Raw genomic sequence first — 14517 nt, forward strand, 5'->3', positions numbered from 1 at the left:
TCTGTCAGTGTGACATTTGAAATCGGTACAGCTTTAATGAACGACTTTGACCACAGGCTGGCACAGACAGTGCATCTGCAGTGCACATTTCAAGAAAACTTTCTTTTAAATTTCTCCTTTTCTCTTGTGCTACAACTATCCCCCAGGCTTTGATACTGTACATGCATTAGCCATCCAAATTTTAAGCACTTCAGCTCTGCTCCCTTCTTTTCACACCCAGTGTGCGCTGAACAAATGTTTGAAGGAGAAAATTACATTCTCCCCTTCTTCGGCTTTCATGCTGCTGAGTGAAATCGCTTCCCCAGATAATGATGAAAAGTGAATTGGAGAGAGCAAGTGTGTGTGTGTGTGTGTGTGTGTGTGTGTGTGTGTTGAATTCTAAGACTGAACATTCCAGCATGGGAACAATTTTGAAGCATGTCTGTGAGAAATCTGTGCTTGTGTGTGGATTTGCTTTCAGGCAGTCATGCAACCAATGTGCAATTGCTTAGCATGTGTAAATGTCAAGAATACTAGTTGTGCAGGTGTCTGTGCGTATAGAAAGTTGACCCACAAGCCTGTGATTGCTATGTGTGTATGATCATGCAGAACTGCAGACACCTTGGGCCATCTGCTGCAGAATATTTTATCAAAATTGGGGGGAAAAAATGTGTTTTCATGCCTGCATTGTTGGTGTGGGTTGCTGTTTATTATCTTTCTGTATGTTGATGTCAAAGCATATGGCTGTAATTGACATTGACAGGGGAATAAATGTTAGGGGATGATGTATGTGTGTGTGTGTGTGTGTGTGTGTGTGTGTGTGTGTGTGTGTGTGTGTGTGTGTGTGTGTGTGTGTGTGTGTGTGTGTGTGTGTGTGTGTTATGTAACAGGTTAATTTTGGACACGGAGCTGTTATGGAAATTAATAACATGAGCAGAAAAAGTGTGTGTATGTGTCTGTGTGTGTTTGAGTGAGAAAGAAAGACAGAGCCCTCAATCACACACAGGGAAGCAGACGATGAGGATAATGGATTTCTGGAAATATCTGCTGATGTTTGGTTGATCTTCTGCGTATTTCTATAACTAGAATCTGTGCATCTGTAGATGAAGTTCAGTGTCAGTTTTTCAAGTGAGCTCCAAGTCTTTGACAGACAACTGCTGTGTCCCAATTCCATACTTAATTTTGACTGTGTGCAGTATATACCACATACTGATCACTTCACTGTTTTACACTAAAAGTAAATTGCACAGTATGGGTGACCTTGTACATCAATCAAACTGTAACTTTAGAATGTCACTGCCACTTAAACTTCAGAGAGAGAAAAAATGTTTTCCCATAATTGTTTTGTTTTGTATCCCAAGATCTTTCTGAAACCACACCACTACCATTTGCCATTTATAATAGGAGTTTTATGCATTTATGTATAGTTTCTAAGTCAGGATAAAATGAAAAAATGCCTTGTTTTAATCCCTTTTATACTCTTTTCACACCATGATAAGCAAGTGCACGCAGTTTTTTTAAAAATTGGATAAACCCGCTAAATAAAGGCGAGAGATCTTCCCTGTTTTCTCCCTCCTCCCTTGTGTTTTTTCCAGGTGCTAATGACCTGAGTGTTTTCCACCTGTGAAGAGGGTCAGAATGCTCATTGGTTCCCTCCACTCCAAACTGATCAATCATCCGTCGGCATCGTCATAAAAGAGGATGTCCTGAGCTGGCTGTATGTTTTTGAGACCAGAAGTGTTTTTTGTATTTGGTGAAAGGTATGTGATGAGAGGTTGTGGATGTTAGGTAAGTTGGGGTACCCTTTACATTTTTGCACGCACTCAGGAAATCTCTTTTAGACACACTAGGTTAGTTAGTTGTTGCTACCCCTGTGTTTGGTCATGAAAGCTAGTTTTTAGAAAAGGGAGTTAGGTTTTTGTTTCTAGTTTGTTTTCTGAGGTCGTGATTTAGTTAGGCCTAGTTTTGTTGTATTGAATTATTTTCTTTGGCACAACCACCTTGTCCCATCCTCTCTCACATTTTGAGAACCTTTATTTGTTGTCTGAATGGTCACAAATAAATTACTTGAATTTCCACTTCTACTCTGATTCGTATATTTGGTTGTCGAGTTATCGTCCCTTTGCTTTAAAGGGATCGTAACAGTACATAAGCTAGTACTAATCAGTTTCCATCAATAACTTCACAACATCCACTCAATCGATCTAAAACTTTTGGCTGCAAAAAGCTGAGATTAAAATAGCTAGCTGCATGGTAATTTGGTGTGTCTTTGGATATTCTCCGCCTCACATTTTCTTCCATTTCCCCAAAATAAGGTAGGCATTGGCCTTTACTTTGAGCTCATGAATCAGAATAAATGAAATCTCCTCCAGATTATATGCAGGGCATTTTACAGTGGACTACTTCAGTAACTACATGGAACAAACAATGGGCTTCATCTCTCTCTCTCTGGTGGGTACTGCTATCCTGTCGGGTTGTTCCATTGGGGACTATTCACGTTTGTGAAGACACGGCCACTTTTCAATGATCAAAGCAATGCTATATCTGCTCTATGGAATTATATGTGCTGCCAGCCTGTCCTGTTTCACTCAGAAATATGTCATCATAATGAACTAGATACCCTTAAAGTACTGCTTCATTCACACCTCAATTTATTCCAGCTCTACGTCCTTTGTGTATTGCATGATGGAACAATAATGTGCATTAAGTGCACATTACATTTATATATGAATTTTTATTGTGTATTTAATTTTGTCATATTTAAAGTGTGAAAACCATACATGCTCAGAATCAACGTGTAGCATGGAATTGGGATGCTGCTGATGTATCTTCCCTGAGACGGTGAGACAATACATTGAGAACCAAAAGCTAGTTAAACATAAGCTAAACCAGAAACTTAGCAGAGAGATCTAATTCCATCTCCTCCTAGCATTAGCTCTTGTCTTAGCACAAACAATTAGGAACAAATGAAACAAGAAAATTGGGCTATCATCACTTTAAATCCACACAAATTATGCTAAGCACACACTGGCACAGCCAAAAAAGTAGCAAGGAGAAAATGTAAAGCCTGTTAACCCCGAACATGTGCCGATGTAGACAGCAGAGAGATGATGGAATGATGCTATCAAGACAACAGGGTGCTATCAAACCGGCAGTCAGCAACTCTGTTTAATGCAATAAGCACTCAAACTGTGCCTGGTGCTAATTTCATAAGAGAGACAAATTCAGAGCTAATGCAGGTTGCACTCATCGGCAGGAAATGGCTGAGTGATAACATGAGGAAAGTGGGAGATGATTGAAAGTGAAAACATGGTGCCTCGTCCATACCACATAGACGAGGCAGAGGAGGGAGTGAACGACTGAAAAAAACATCATGTTGTTTGACATTAGAATTTGACGGCCACTGTTCTGGCACTGACCTATAAGTTGATGGATAAAACATTACTTCTTTGATGATATTAACAATGCACTGTTCTTAGTACAGTAAACTCTGACGGACAAAAAATCCCCTTTCACACTGCCTGCTCAAAGTGGAAATATTGTGTCATTATGCCGCCTCGCTGTTTTGTATAAAGGGCACATTAACAGAATGAGGAGACAGAGCTGTCTCGTCTTTAAGCCAGCACAAAAGGTAGTAACGGCAGCAAACAGTGTCTATGTAGAGTGGACAGCCAGCAGGACAGGACTATGTGCAGGACAAATGTGACGGCATGTTATCCCGCTAAGCGATTTAACATTGAAAAGACATTTAACAGAAGTCTATTATATGTCTATTTGTCTTTAGACTTTTAGATTTCGATTATCCAAGGTTGAAAAGGTAAAGTTTAGTAGACGTCTAGTCTTAGCTGAGATGTAAGAGTAAACAGAATCTGTGTATATGACAAAAAAATAAAAATGCATGATGTAAATGCGGGGCTATGCAGTGCTTTTTTAAACTATTAACAGGTTTTTATGAATTTTAATATATTTAATGATCATTTCAAAAATGGTCTAAAATGGGTCTTTATGTAGCCGATAAATCCTGGTCTATAACAAGGCTAAAGCATGGAGATGATTTTTAAATGACATCTATCATTCAGTGGGATGTGTGTGATCTACCAGGGGATACCTAGAAAGCAGGTAGTAGCACTTAGCTGCTAACTCAAAGAAGAGAAAGAGCTTCCATAAATATCCACAAACAATGAGGTCCAGTTAACAGGTTAAATCAGACATTGGAACGGCATGATGCCGCCATTGTTTTTTTCTGCGTAAAAATGCGAAAATAAGGTAGTTAGTAGTGGCCTTATAGTGCAATGTCTGTTTAAAAATGGCTAAAGAGTGTCGAACGCTGACACACACATTACGGCGGAGTGAAATTCCTGGAAGATCTCAGGATCCAGACTGAGGTATACTGGACACAGAGAGGAAAACACCCAGACAAGGACTTGATATGACGCCACAAAGATGGAACATGTCTCCCACAAACACCATTACATTTTTGAATAACCCATTAAATTTGCTTCTTGGCAGTGGCTCATGTGATAGTAGTCAATACAGTGCTCTCATCCACTACATTTACCTCTCTCTACCTAAGGTCGTGTTGGCAGTGTTGCAGACATTAACGGTTGCTCCCTGTTTCCTATTTACAATACCAGTCATCAGCCACCATCGTAGTTGTGCCTAGTTTTATTTTTTGTTTCCCCAAAACGGCGCTGGAGAGAATTTTAATTGCTGCTCAGGATCTCACAATCGCTGGCGTGTATGTAGAGCAACTGAGGGAAACTTAAGCAACTCTCTCATTGTCTATTCATTGTTTTGAAACATCAAGGGGACAGAGAGTGGGATGGCTTGTTGCAGAGCCTCAGTTAAAGGTCCTTCGCTAATGAAAGTCTGGGTGTGTGAGTGTGTGCTCGATGATATGAGTGTGTGGGGAGCAACTTGGCCCTTTCTATGAACCGTGAGAGGAGACTGTGAGGGGGGGCTCATTACGGACAAGAGGATGTAGGGATAAAAGAGTTTAGGCATGTTGCCAGGACCCGGGGCGACTGGATACCAACTCTTTTGAAAGCCTGCCAATCTTACGTAACAATGATTTGTAAGGCTCCCCTTGTGAGTGGCACAGCATTGCAGTTGCATTCTTGGAAACCTGAAGGGAGCCAAGCGCTGAGGAGGCAAAGAAACTCACTTTCCCATGAAGCACTTGGGCACAATGCTGAGCTTTCTGCGTCGGTCCTTAATCAGGTGCCGACTCTTGGTCATCATCATGTGATAGAGCTTCTCCCCCTTCTCTGCGATCATCACATAGGCGTCCCGCTCCATTCCCAGTTTGAGACCTATGAACGAAAGGGAAAAACAAGTCAGATCCAAGAGGATTTGTCACCTGTCCCCTCAATGGAATGAGAAGAAACATTTCTGTAAAAATGAGGACCGTATCACTGTGGCAAGAAAAAAACAGCAGACTCATTACTGGACACAAATTTCTACTTGCTTTCCACAGCTTTCTACATGTGTCAAAGCCAAAAGGCAAAGGCTGTCATGGTGCTGTTAGAAGAGACAAACAGGCCTTTGGCTGGACGGCCCGGCTGTGTTCTGGTATTGTGCAGATGGATTGAATCCAGGAGCAGAGCATGGCGGCTAGAGTCTGCCACCAACCCTCTGAAACAGATGTTAATCTCTCCTAGACGTGTTGTTTTTAGAGTAAGTAAAGTTCAGGAGGGCAGTGTGATATTGATCTTATTTCTGTGTTGTTAAGTGAACTATTATTTCTCTATTGTAAAGCAGAACATGTGAAGGCTCACTGTGAGGCCCGCCGCCTCACTGAAACTTCTCAAGTGAGTTCACAGTTTGAGCTGTTTAACCTCATCATTGGGGTCTGATGAACTTCTGAACTGCACTGCGAGACCTTCTGACTCGGGCAACTCAACTCTGCTGCGCCTCCCTAAGCTGCTTAACTCTACTGGGAGACACATCAAGCTGCTGAACTGGCCTGTCATGTACTTCTATAGGGTTATGACAAAGAACATATAATATTTTTGTGACACCTGGAAAAATATCTAAATTGGGATCTTTGTCACCTGTAAACTGCTTAAATTTCTCTTAGGGACCCAACACAAACAATTTTACAACTTAGTGTTTTCAGCTATTGTCAAACATTGTACCAGTGAGCCTTGCTGATTAACTGCTCAGCCTGGCAAATCAGTGATTTCACCCATTGAGTGCTGCTTCTCCTTATCTGGTTGGCTTGAATATGGTGGGGTACTTTGTTTGTCTTCCTGAGATGTTTTTTTGGACAACAAATATGAATTGCTGACTAGTAATTTTCATCTCATGCAGCCGCAGAACATATGTGCATGCTGGCAGTCAGGCCCCATTTGGCTGTAGCCCTTGAAGTGATCTTATCTGCAAATTTGAGCAGAAGACAAAAGGAAATCTGTGACAACCCATAGCATTTGACACTGCAAGCAGCAACATCCAGGACTGAAAATTGAAGCCAGTACGGAAGTGCCAAAAACTGCAGTTTCTTAAGCGGCCACTTGAGGCTGACTCCAAGAGTGAGTCAATCACCAACAAGAAATGAACATGTTGATAGCCTGGTACAAACAAAACAAAACAGTTTTGATCTCTAAAGCTAATTTCAACATTCATGACAAATACAGGGGGTGAATTTTTTTAAAACTCAACCGTTTAAATGTTGTCATCAAGGCATAAAGTTATGTATAATTATAGGTGGAGCCACTTTGAGTGATGGATGGGTGCCATCCATTACCAAGTTGCTACCATGGCAACAATGATAGTTAGGGTAATGTAATCATGGTGTCACCCCGGATTCAAAGAGTATAAGCGTAGCTGTAGCGGTCACTATTTCAGTGTGTTTTCGGTTTATAAAAGTTAACTGTAACACTTTGGTTGCCTAAAAAAGTCTTGTTCAATGTTTGGCTGTCGTAAAAGATTCTCTATGGTGTCTGATTTACAGTTTTTCCCCTTAACTAAATTTTTGTTTTAATGGTTTTAAGTCTTTGTTTGGCTAGCAAAAATTAACATTAGCATTATCAAAGTAAACCATAGCTGGAAATGCAACATGCTAACCAAGACAGCTGCCAGCATTAAGGTTAACCACACCCTCTTGTTAAAAAATCATCACTTCTGGCTATAAAAATCCAAGATAGTGGCAGCCACAATCGCCAAACTTGTGGTTTTAAAACAGGATTACACAAACCAATAGGTGACATCACAGTGACCATATCTATTATTTTATACAGTCTATCGGCTTTTGTCACAATTGTGCCAGGGTCCTTAATATTTTCTGCCTGCCTTGGCTGTCCAGTGCAAAATATGCAAAGCAGTTGAGAACAAATATCTTTTTACGCTGCATTATGCAACTTTTAGCATCTGAAGTTGAGTGACAAGTGTTGTGATGGAAGTCTGGCCAATTGAAAGGAAGAGAGAGGGGTGACACAAACAATGTTAAAAGTTACACGGTCAACTCCAGAGTCCAGTTTTCCCAGAGAGTCTTTGGGATTTTGGGCTGGCAGTCTGCGATAGAGGTGGGGTTATATTACATTTGACAGCAGCTGGAGTCGACTTAAACAATGAGTGTCATTGAACAACAGACTGGGCCTGTCCAGCACAGAGGCCCCTCCGCTTCTGTTCCAGCTGTCAGAGTTTGTCTTGTGCTGCTCCTCATCTTCCTGCACTCATTGGCACAAGCTAAAACCCTATTGCATTATCTGACCTACGCATTTCCCCTCAACTGCAATGAAAACAGTGATAAGACAAAACAGCTCCAGCTGGCAGTTGTAGATGAATGAATCAATGAATGAATGATTTAAAGTCTTCTAGGAGGGGTTCGGGAGAGTCACATGTCCAACACAGGGAAGGATCACAGCAATACATGGAAAAGGTCACATTAAGGCGTGTCAGGAAAAGTAATAATGCATGAAGGGGGAGAAGTGAAAAACACGTTGCCAGGATTTATTGCAGTAATACATTATCACGTAGCTGTCTAGACTGAAGGACAGAAGTTGAGAGAAAGGTAAGCACACTGAGAGCAGTATAGTGAGGAGGGGATAATAGAAAGGGAGAGTGTGGGGAATTTGGGCACTGTGACTGATCTGGCATCTGTTAGCCTCAGGTCGATTTCCGCCGGGTTGAAACCATACACCACAAGCTGCAGCACACTCCTCCGTACTTATTCCAACTCTGCAACCCTTTCATCACGGGATCAGATGCTTATTTACTATAAAAATTACAAAGACTAATTCACAAAAACACAAATGTTTATGTTGACAGTTCTCAGCTAACGTGCAGCTAAACCTTTGAGCATTTTGTCATTTTTAGACAAATCATGTTGAAACAGCTTCAGGGATCCAGTTTTGATCGTTAGCCATCAATGCTATCAGGTGACCTGCTGTGTACCGCCCCAAATCTGGTTAAAGCCTTTCACACTGTCTAATGCACACAACATAACAAAGACAGATGGCCGGTGCTGAACAGGTGGGGACGCATTTTAAGGCAAAAGAGGGAAGTTTGAAAGAGCAACAAGAATATCAGTTTGCATTACTAATCTCACATCAGTGGATGTGGTGCTGTGCAGGGCTTATTTTTACCATCAATGAATGGAGTGGGTTTTGTTTTACCTTGGGTGAGAGTAAATACTTTTGATTTCTGCACACTCTAAAGCTAATTCCACATGTATTATTCCATGATATGGCTGTAAAAACATACTGACGAAATGGATTCAACTCTTTCTTAAAGGCAACATCCACACTAACATTTTTTTTCATTAAAAAACAGGGTTACAGAGACGTAACAGAAATAATCGAAATCCATACAAACAAGGGCTGGGTGATAAATCAGTTTTACCAATTAATGCTAATTTGTGGTTTCGGATGATTTTTAAAAATGAAAATCTAGATTTTCTCTTTAACTTCCTCCGCTGCTCTCTTTGGGCCTCCACAGTTATTAGCCCTCCCACCGCGTTTACCTCTTAGAGATACACACACACACACAACAACATCGCAGGAAGTGTAAATGACAATGAAAAGTATATTTCCAAAAAAGGCACAGTCTCATCAGTCATTTAGAAGTGGTTCAGTTTTGTGGTTTCAGACCTCGAACCACAGTCCGCTGCAAGTTTGTTCGAAGGCTGTTAAAGGAAGCAGCTTGAAAATCTTGAAAAACAGAGGCATGCAGCCCAGTGGGAGAAATGTGTCTCACTCTGAGATGCACAAGATCACGTCAGCCTACAAAGTCCCAGTAAAAAGCAGCAAGTGATTTCTTTGCCGCCTGTACTTTGTTTTTAAGAGGGGAAAAAAATTTGATTAAAATCAAATTTGGTGTGCAAAAATTGGAGATGCTACTTTTAGGCCATATTGCCCAGCCCTAATACAAACACACCTAAAAACACTTATCACATGACCATTTGCACACACTGGGAATGGGTGTGCTGGTATAAACAGGAAGCAGATTGCCTACTCTGAGGATGGTTGCTTAGTTACAGAAAATACTACGAGATAACAACATGTAAGACCAGAGATTTCTTTGCTTGGACTGACAACAAGGTGGAGGTGTTACTGAAAGTAGGTAGACACATTTAAAAAAAAACAAACAAATAAAAACCTAAATGGTGATAACCGATGGGTTTAAAGATTGCATTTCAGCCAATGCGTTCTGCTTCTCCACACTGACTGTTAACCTGCCGTTCATACATGAATAATATAATATTAGTTATATTAATAACTAATAACAATACTACTCGGACCACAAAAGGAAACCAGAATACTTCCAAGACCAAACTCTTGCATATGCAGATATCTAGAGATTAGTGTGGATGTAGCCTGAACACAAATAGAACCAGATAAATTAAAGTCAATGACGTCATCGAGCTTCACTTTCTTTGACAACCGAATGCTTTTCTATTTCAAGCATTTGACCGAGAAGCTGTTTTTAGCATTTATATTGTTTGTGAATGGGACGTTTGAATCATCAGTCGCTTCACATCGAAGGCTTTGATCACCTCTGCTGCATTGATATTTTTTTAATGTGAAGAATAGAGTGTTGTAGCAGCCTCTGCTTAGCTCACAGGTCAAACAGGCCGACTGCAGACGTCATGTCACCTAAGCCTCTATTTACGAAACAAAGGCAGGCAGCTCGCTCAAGGTGGGACATAACCGTAGGACACAAACAGTGCATCCAGGTCATAGACACATCCACAGTCATTACTGTGTGCCCACTGAGGAAACCTTCATAGTTTGTGAATCTAAGGTGACACCAGCATGTAGGGCAAATAGAGTGGCTAGAAAAGCAGGTGGACCCTCTCTATACTCAGTTTATTACAGATGGCTTCAAGTAATGCACTCCTCTACGACAATCCTGCAATATATCCTGGCAAAATAATTCCATACAATAATCATGTATAACATTGTAAGTATAAAATAAAATAAATGCTCCCACCTGTTATTCCCCCTGTAAAACATGGTCAGTGGTGCTTAGTTTTTCTAACCAACATTACAAATACAACTGAATTTTCCATGAGGGGAAATAAAAAAAGGGTATTTTCTGGTTTTGCTCTGTCAGGCCCATAAACCAGAAGTGCCATAAATGGCCTTTTAAAAAAGTGTTACTCACTCTCTCTCTGCTCCCGTTCCCTCAAGATGGCGTCCAGCCACTTCTGCTTGTCTTCTGCATTTTTGGCCATGCACACAAACCACTTGTTTTTAGCAGTGTTGTGGATCTTCCAGCCGTTAGTCACCGTGTAATTGTTGCTATGATAGTCCGCTGCAAGGCAAAAAAAAAAGTAATCACGTCAAAGTAATTCATTTTTCACAAGCGAGAGGGGTCATCATGAATAATATTAAGACTTAATTATACAGTAGGGAGAGCTATTATTTTTTCAAATAGTCAGCCTTTATTGGAATGGCCTTTAGGGTTATACTTAAATCATCCCAAAATTTATTATGGAAATGATCTCTCATGTTCACAGCTTTAGTTCGAGCTAGTTTTTCTTTTTCCTACTGAGTGGTGACTCCTAGAAACTGGAATGAGCTGAATGCGTCTTGAAGTCAATTTTTTGTTTTCTTTTTAAGAGGTTTGGGGTAAGATGAAATAAGGTCTGCATTTAAAGGTCTAGTGTGTAGGATTTAGTGGCATCTGAAACTTTTCCATGTGCCAACACGTGCCAAGTGCCTAGGAGAATTACGGTGGCCAACGTGAAAACATGAATGGCCGTACCAAGAGCCATTCTGGGCTACTGTAGAAACAACATGGTGGATTCAATGGAAAAGGACCCACTCTGTATGTAGATAAAAACGGCTCATTCCAAGGTAACGACAACAAACAATTCTTAGTTTCATCTGATTACATACTACTGAAAACATAGCTATGATAATATTATAAACCATTTATGCCAACTAACCTTTACCATAAGCTTAAGAGATTTTCCTGTTTTGTTCTATGACATTAAATATGTTGGTAAATACCACACCTGTGAATTTTGAAGCTATGTGTCTTTAAAAAGGCAGCTGCTAACAAATAGCTAATGATACTACAAGTCATGCGACCGTAGTGTGGTTTGTTTAGCCTGTTAGCTTTTCATTTTTGCTGATTGCATTTTAAAAAAAAAAATCTTGCTGAACAAAATGTGTAAGTATCAAACTTTTTTGCAACAGAGCTTATTTTCTGAAATAATCCAAAATCCAATGGAGAAATCCCTTAAGCCTTTTAGGGCAGGGACAAGGGTGACACTAACTTCCGGGTCTGCCTACAAAAACATCATCAATGCAGCGCTCTGTTGTTCTCATGTTCTGTTTTTCCAAACCACAGAAATGCACACTGTATATGTAAGTAAAAAAGCAATAATGACTATAATCACTTCCTCTTGTAAAGATGTTAAAGTTCACATTAATTTATCTCTACACAGGATTTACTACTCGAGCAATGATTCACACGCCAATTAAAAAGATAAACATGATGCACCGCGAGAGCAGTAAAAGACTGTCTTTCTACTGACTCGACAGAATCTCTCCTCGTACCCCTTTCTAATTTTATCATCCATTTAGCTGCAGGTGAGCAGCTCCTGAATAATAAATGGTCACTGGTAATGGGGTGCATTAGTCTCACACTCAAAGGTCATATAAATAGATCTGATACTTCAGGCCCCACAGGGAGCAGCTACTGCTGGTCTGGGTAAGCAGGGAACTAGACTGGGACACGTACTACTGTGTCGAGTCCCTTTTTAGTAGCTGGGATGGAAAAGATGGATTCTTGTAAAATTTTATGTAAGTACGTGCTGAGATCTGTAAAGGACGCATTCATCAAGACGGAGAGGTGTGTGAGTCAGTGAAAGTGAGGATATTGCAACAGCTTGCAGCTTGCAACTGCTATGCAGTTCACAATAAATTAATCAAAAACTTTGCTGTTTGATTCAGCTTCCTCATTTGAATGAGGTAGCGTATTATGTGTAGTTTATGAAATTTGGGTTATCTAGTATTATCATTTAAAATAGTAAATGGACACTTTCATTCAAGCTTTCAGCAGATAACTCCTTATACTTCACATTTTAACACTTAGTAATCAGATAATCTGTGTTCTTGGAGTTCACACATGTTTGCATTTTCAATATGGGACCCCTCGGTTCTACGAATGAGGAGTGTTTTTCTTTGTGGTTTCCCCTTCAGCAGCCTAAATGTGACAGCCAGCAGCCAACATGCAGAAAAAAAGGGTCATGTGAGCTTGCAAAATATTCTGGCAGCACAGAAGAGAAAAAAAAAGAGGAAACGTGAGAGAGAGGAAGACGAAGTGTTTCTACCAAGCCAGGCGCAGTGCCTCGCAACAAACCACAAAAGCAAAATAAGCTGGGGGACGACTGTATCACAACAAGCCCGCAGATGAGACGTTTATCTTTGGCACAGTTTCTTGGCTTGACACACACACACACCATGTTTAGCGCCCAGCTCAGGGTTTGCTTATGCACTTCAGATATGTATCAACACCTGAGCCCAATACTGAATACCAGAAGGTGGTACATGAGGTTGCGAGCTACATCCTGTTTGAAACTGGGTGCAAGTTTGATACTCCACCCAAACTGTCAACAAGTACCTGATTCAAATCCAAACACCAGTTTCTAAATGGCACAGTTTCATGACCTAAAATGTAAAATTTAGAAATGAGCACTGTGGGCACTTTGAAAGTAGTAATTATAACTGCAATTCCTCTTAACTGGAATATCAAAAAGAACAAATCAAGAGCTTAAATGTAACAGTTACATCATAAATCACCAGAGACTCATGGGGAATTACACAAATGCCTCAGGAGAGGTGCATGAATGAACATATAGACGGTCCGGGCAAACACAAACCTGTTCCATCTTCTACATTTTCCACCTCCATCACCTCTGTGTTGATTCGGCCTCTGAACACATAGAGGGGCCCGTTGATAGACTTGGTCCTCTTGGTGGACTTCTTTCCAGAGACCCTGAAAAATGGGACAACACTGTGGTTAAACTCTGCAAGGAAAAACATCCGTTGATGCCAGTGCCACAGCGAGAAAAGACCTTGCGTCTGTTAACAGGCATGTGTAGTCATACAGACACAGAAAGCAGCAGACGCATGTACTTGTTTTTGTTTTGCTTGCATGCTAAATGCCTGTCTTCACAAACAGGAATGTGCACATTTGCTCCAATTTTCCATGTCTGGCTTCTCTCCAGCAGGCAGTCAATAAAATTATTTTTGAAAGCTTTCTTGTTCCTTCTCTGGCATGCTGTTGTGGCAGCTGCTGTGTAGTTACTGAGGAGGGAGATAGTCTTTCTCACCTGGACTTCCTCTTACAGTAAACCAAAAGGTTGTCGAACAGGAAGAAGACACGTTCCTGGATGTTGCCAGCTGAGATTTTAAGGAGATTTCCATGAAGCAGCAACTCTGTGCAGATATCTGTAAGGTTGGTTCCCTGAAAAAATGAACAGACAAAGATTAAAAAGGGAGATTGGCTACTGTAGCAACACAAAGCATGACACAACTTAAGATGCTTTATCCATGATGTTTTATCCATTATTCACAGGGTTATTTGTCATTTCCAGAGTCTTCATGGTCATGTGCTTAAGTTTATTTTTTTTCTCAGCAGAGCATGGAAACTGTGACAGCACCCTCAGTCTAAATTTGGAAGTTACAAAGAAAACATTGTTGCTTGTATCGAAACTCAAGGAGTTCACAACCTCAACGAACAATATGAAATTCAACTTTGACAACTTATTTTCATTCCATGGTCAATGATAGGAAAGAGTAAACAAAGCAGTCCCCCACCCAGCTTCAATTTAAGCCCAATGCAAGAAATTATTAACTGCACATGATGGTTCACTGCCAGGACAGTAAGCATCTTGCTAGTCATTCGCTGCACTTGTGGCACATAGCACTAACAAGTGTCAACACATAGCAACTGAAGAGTTATTGCAGAAGTGTCTTAACCCTTAACCCTTTAACACTTGGATCCACATCAGTTTTCTTGTACTTTCACGAGCATTTAAACCTTCGAAACTGGAGAAAATTAGTTTGATGTCTTTAGAAAATA

At 40.6% G+C, this 14517-nt stretch overlaps 1 protein-coding gene across 2 annotated transcripts in view; it reads right to left on the reverse strand.

Annotated features, from left to right (window-relative positions):
- Positions 1-14517, reverse strand: part of prex1 (phosphatidylinositol-3,4,5-trisphosphate-dependent Rac exchange factor 1) — a 113382-nt gene that overhangs the window by 57264 nt on the left and 41601 nt on the right. For both annotated transcript variants that reach the window (XM_088082520.1, XM_088082521.1), the window contains exons 7-10: positions 13766-13899; positions 13313-13428; positions 10585-10734; positions 5144-5291 (exon numbers count right to left, since the gene is read on the reverse strand). In XM_088082520.1, the coding sequence (XP_087938646.1) occupies positions 5144-5291; positions 10585-10734; positions 13313-13428; positions 13766-13899 (548 nt within the window). The remainder of the gene's footprint in view (positions 1-5143; positions 5292-10584; positions 10735-13312; positions 13429-13765; positions 13900-14517) is intronic.

This window comes from Plectropomus leopardus, chromosome 9, assembly GCF_026936395.1.
Source record: "Plectropomus leopardus strain MGB_pleo_1.0 chromosome 9, ASM2693639v1, whole genome shotgun sequence".
Taxonomy (NCBI): Eukaryota; Metazoa; Chordata; class Actinopteri; order Perciformes; family Serranidae; genus Plectropomus; species Plectropomus leopardus.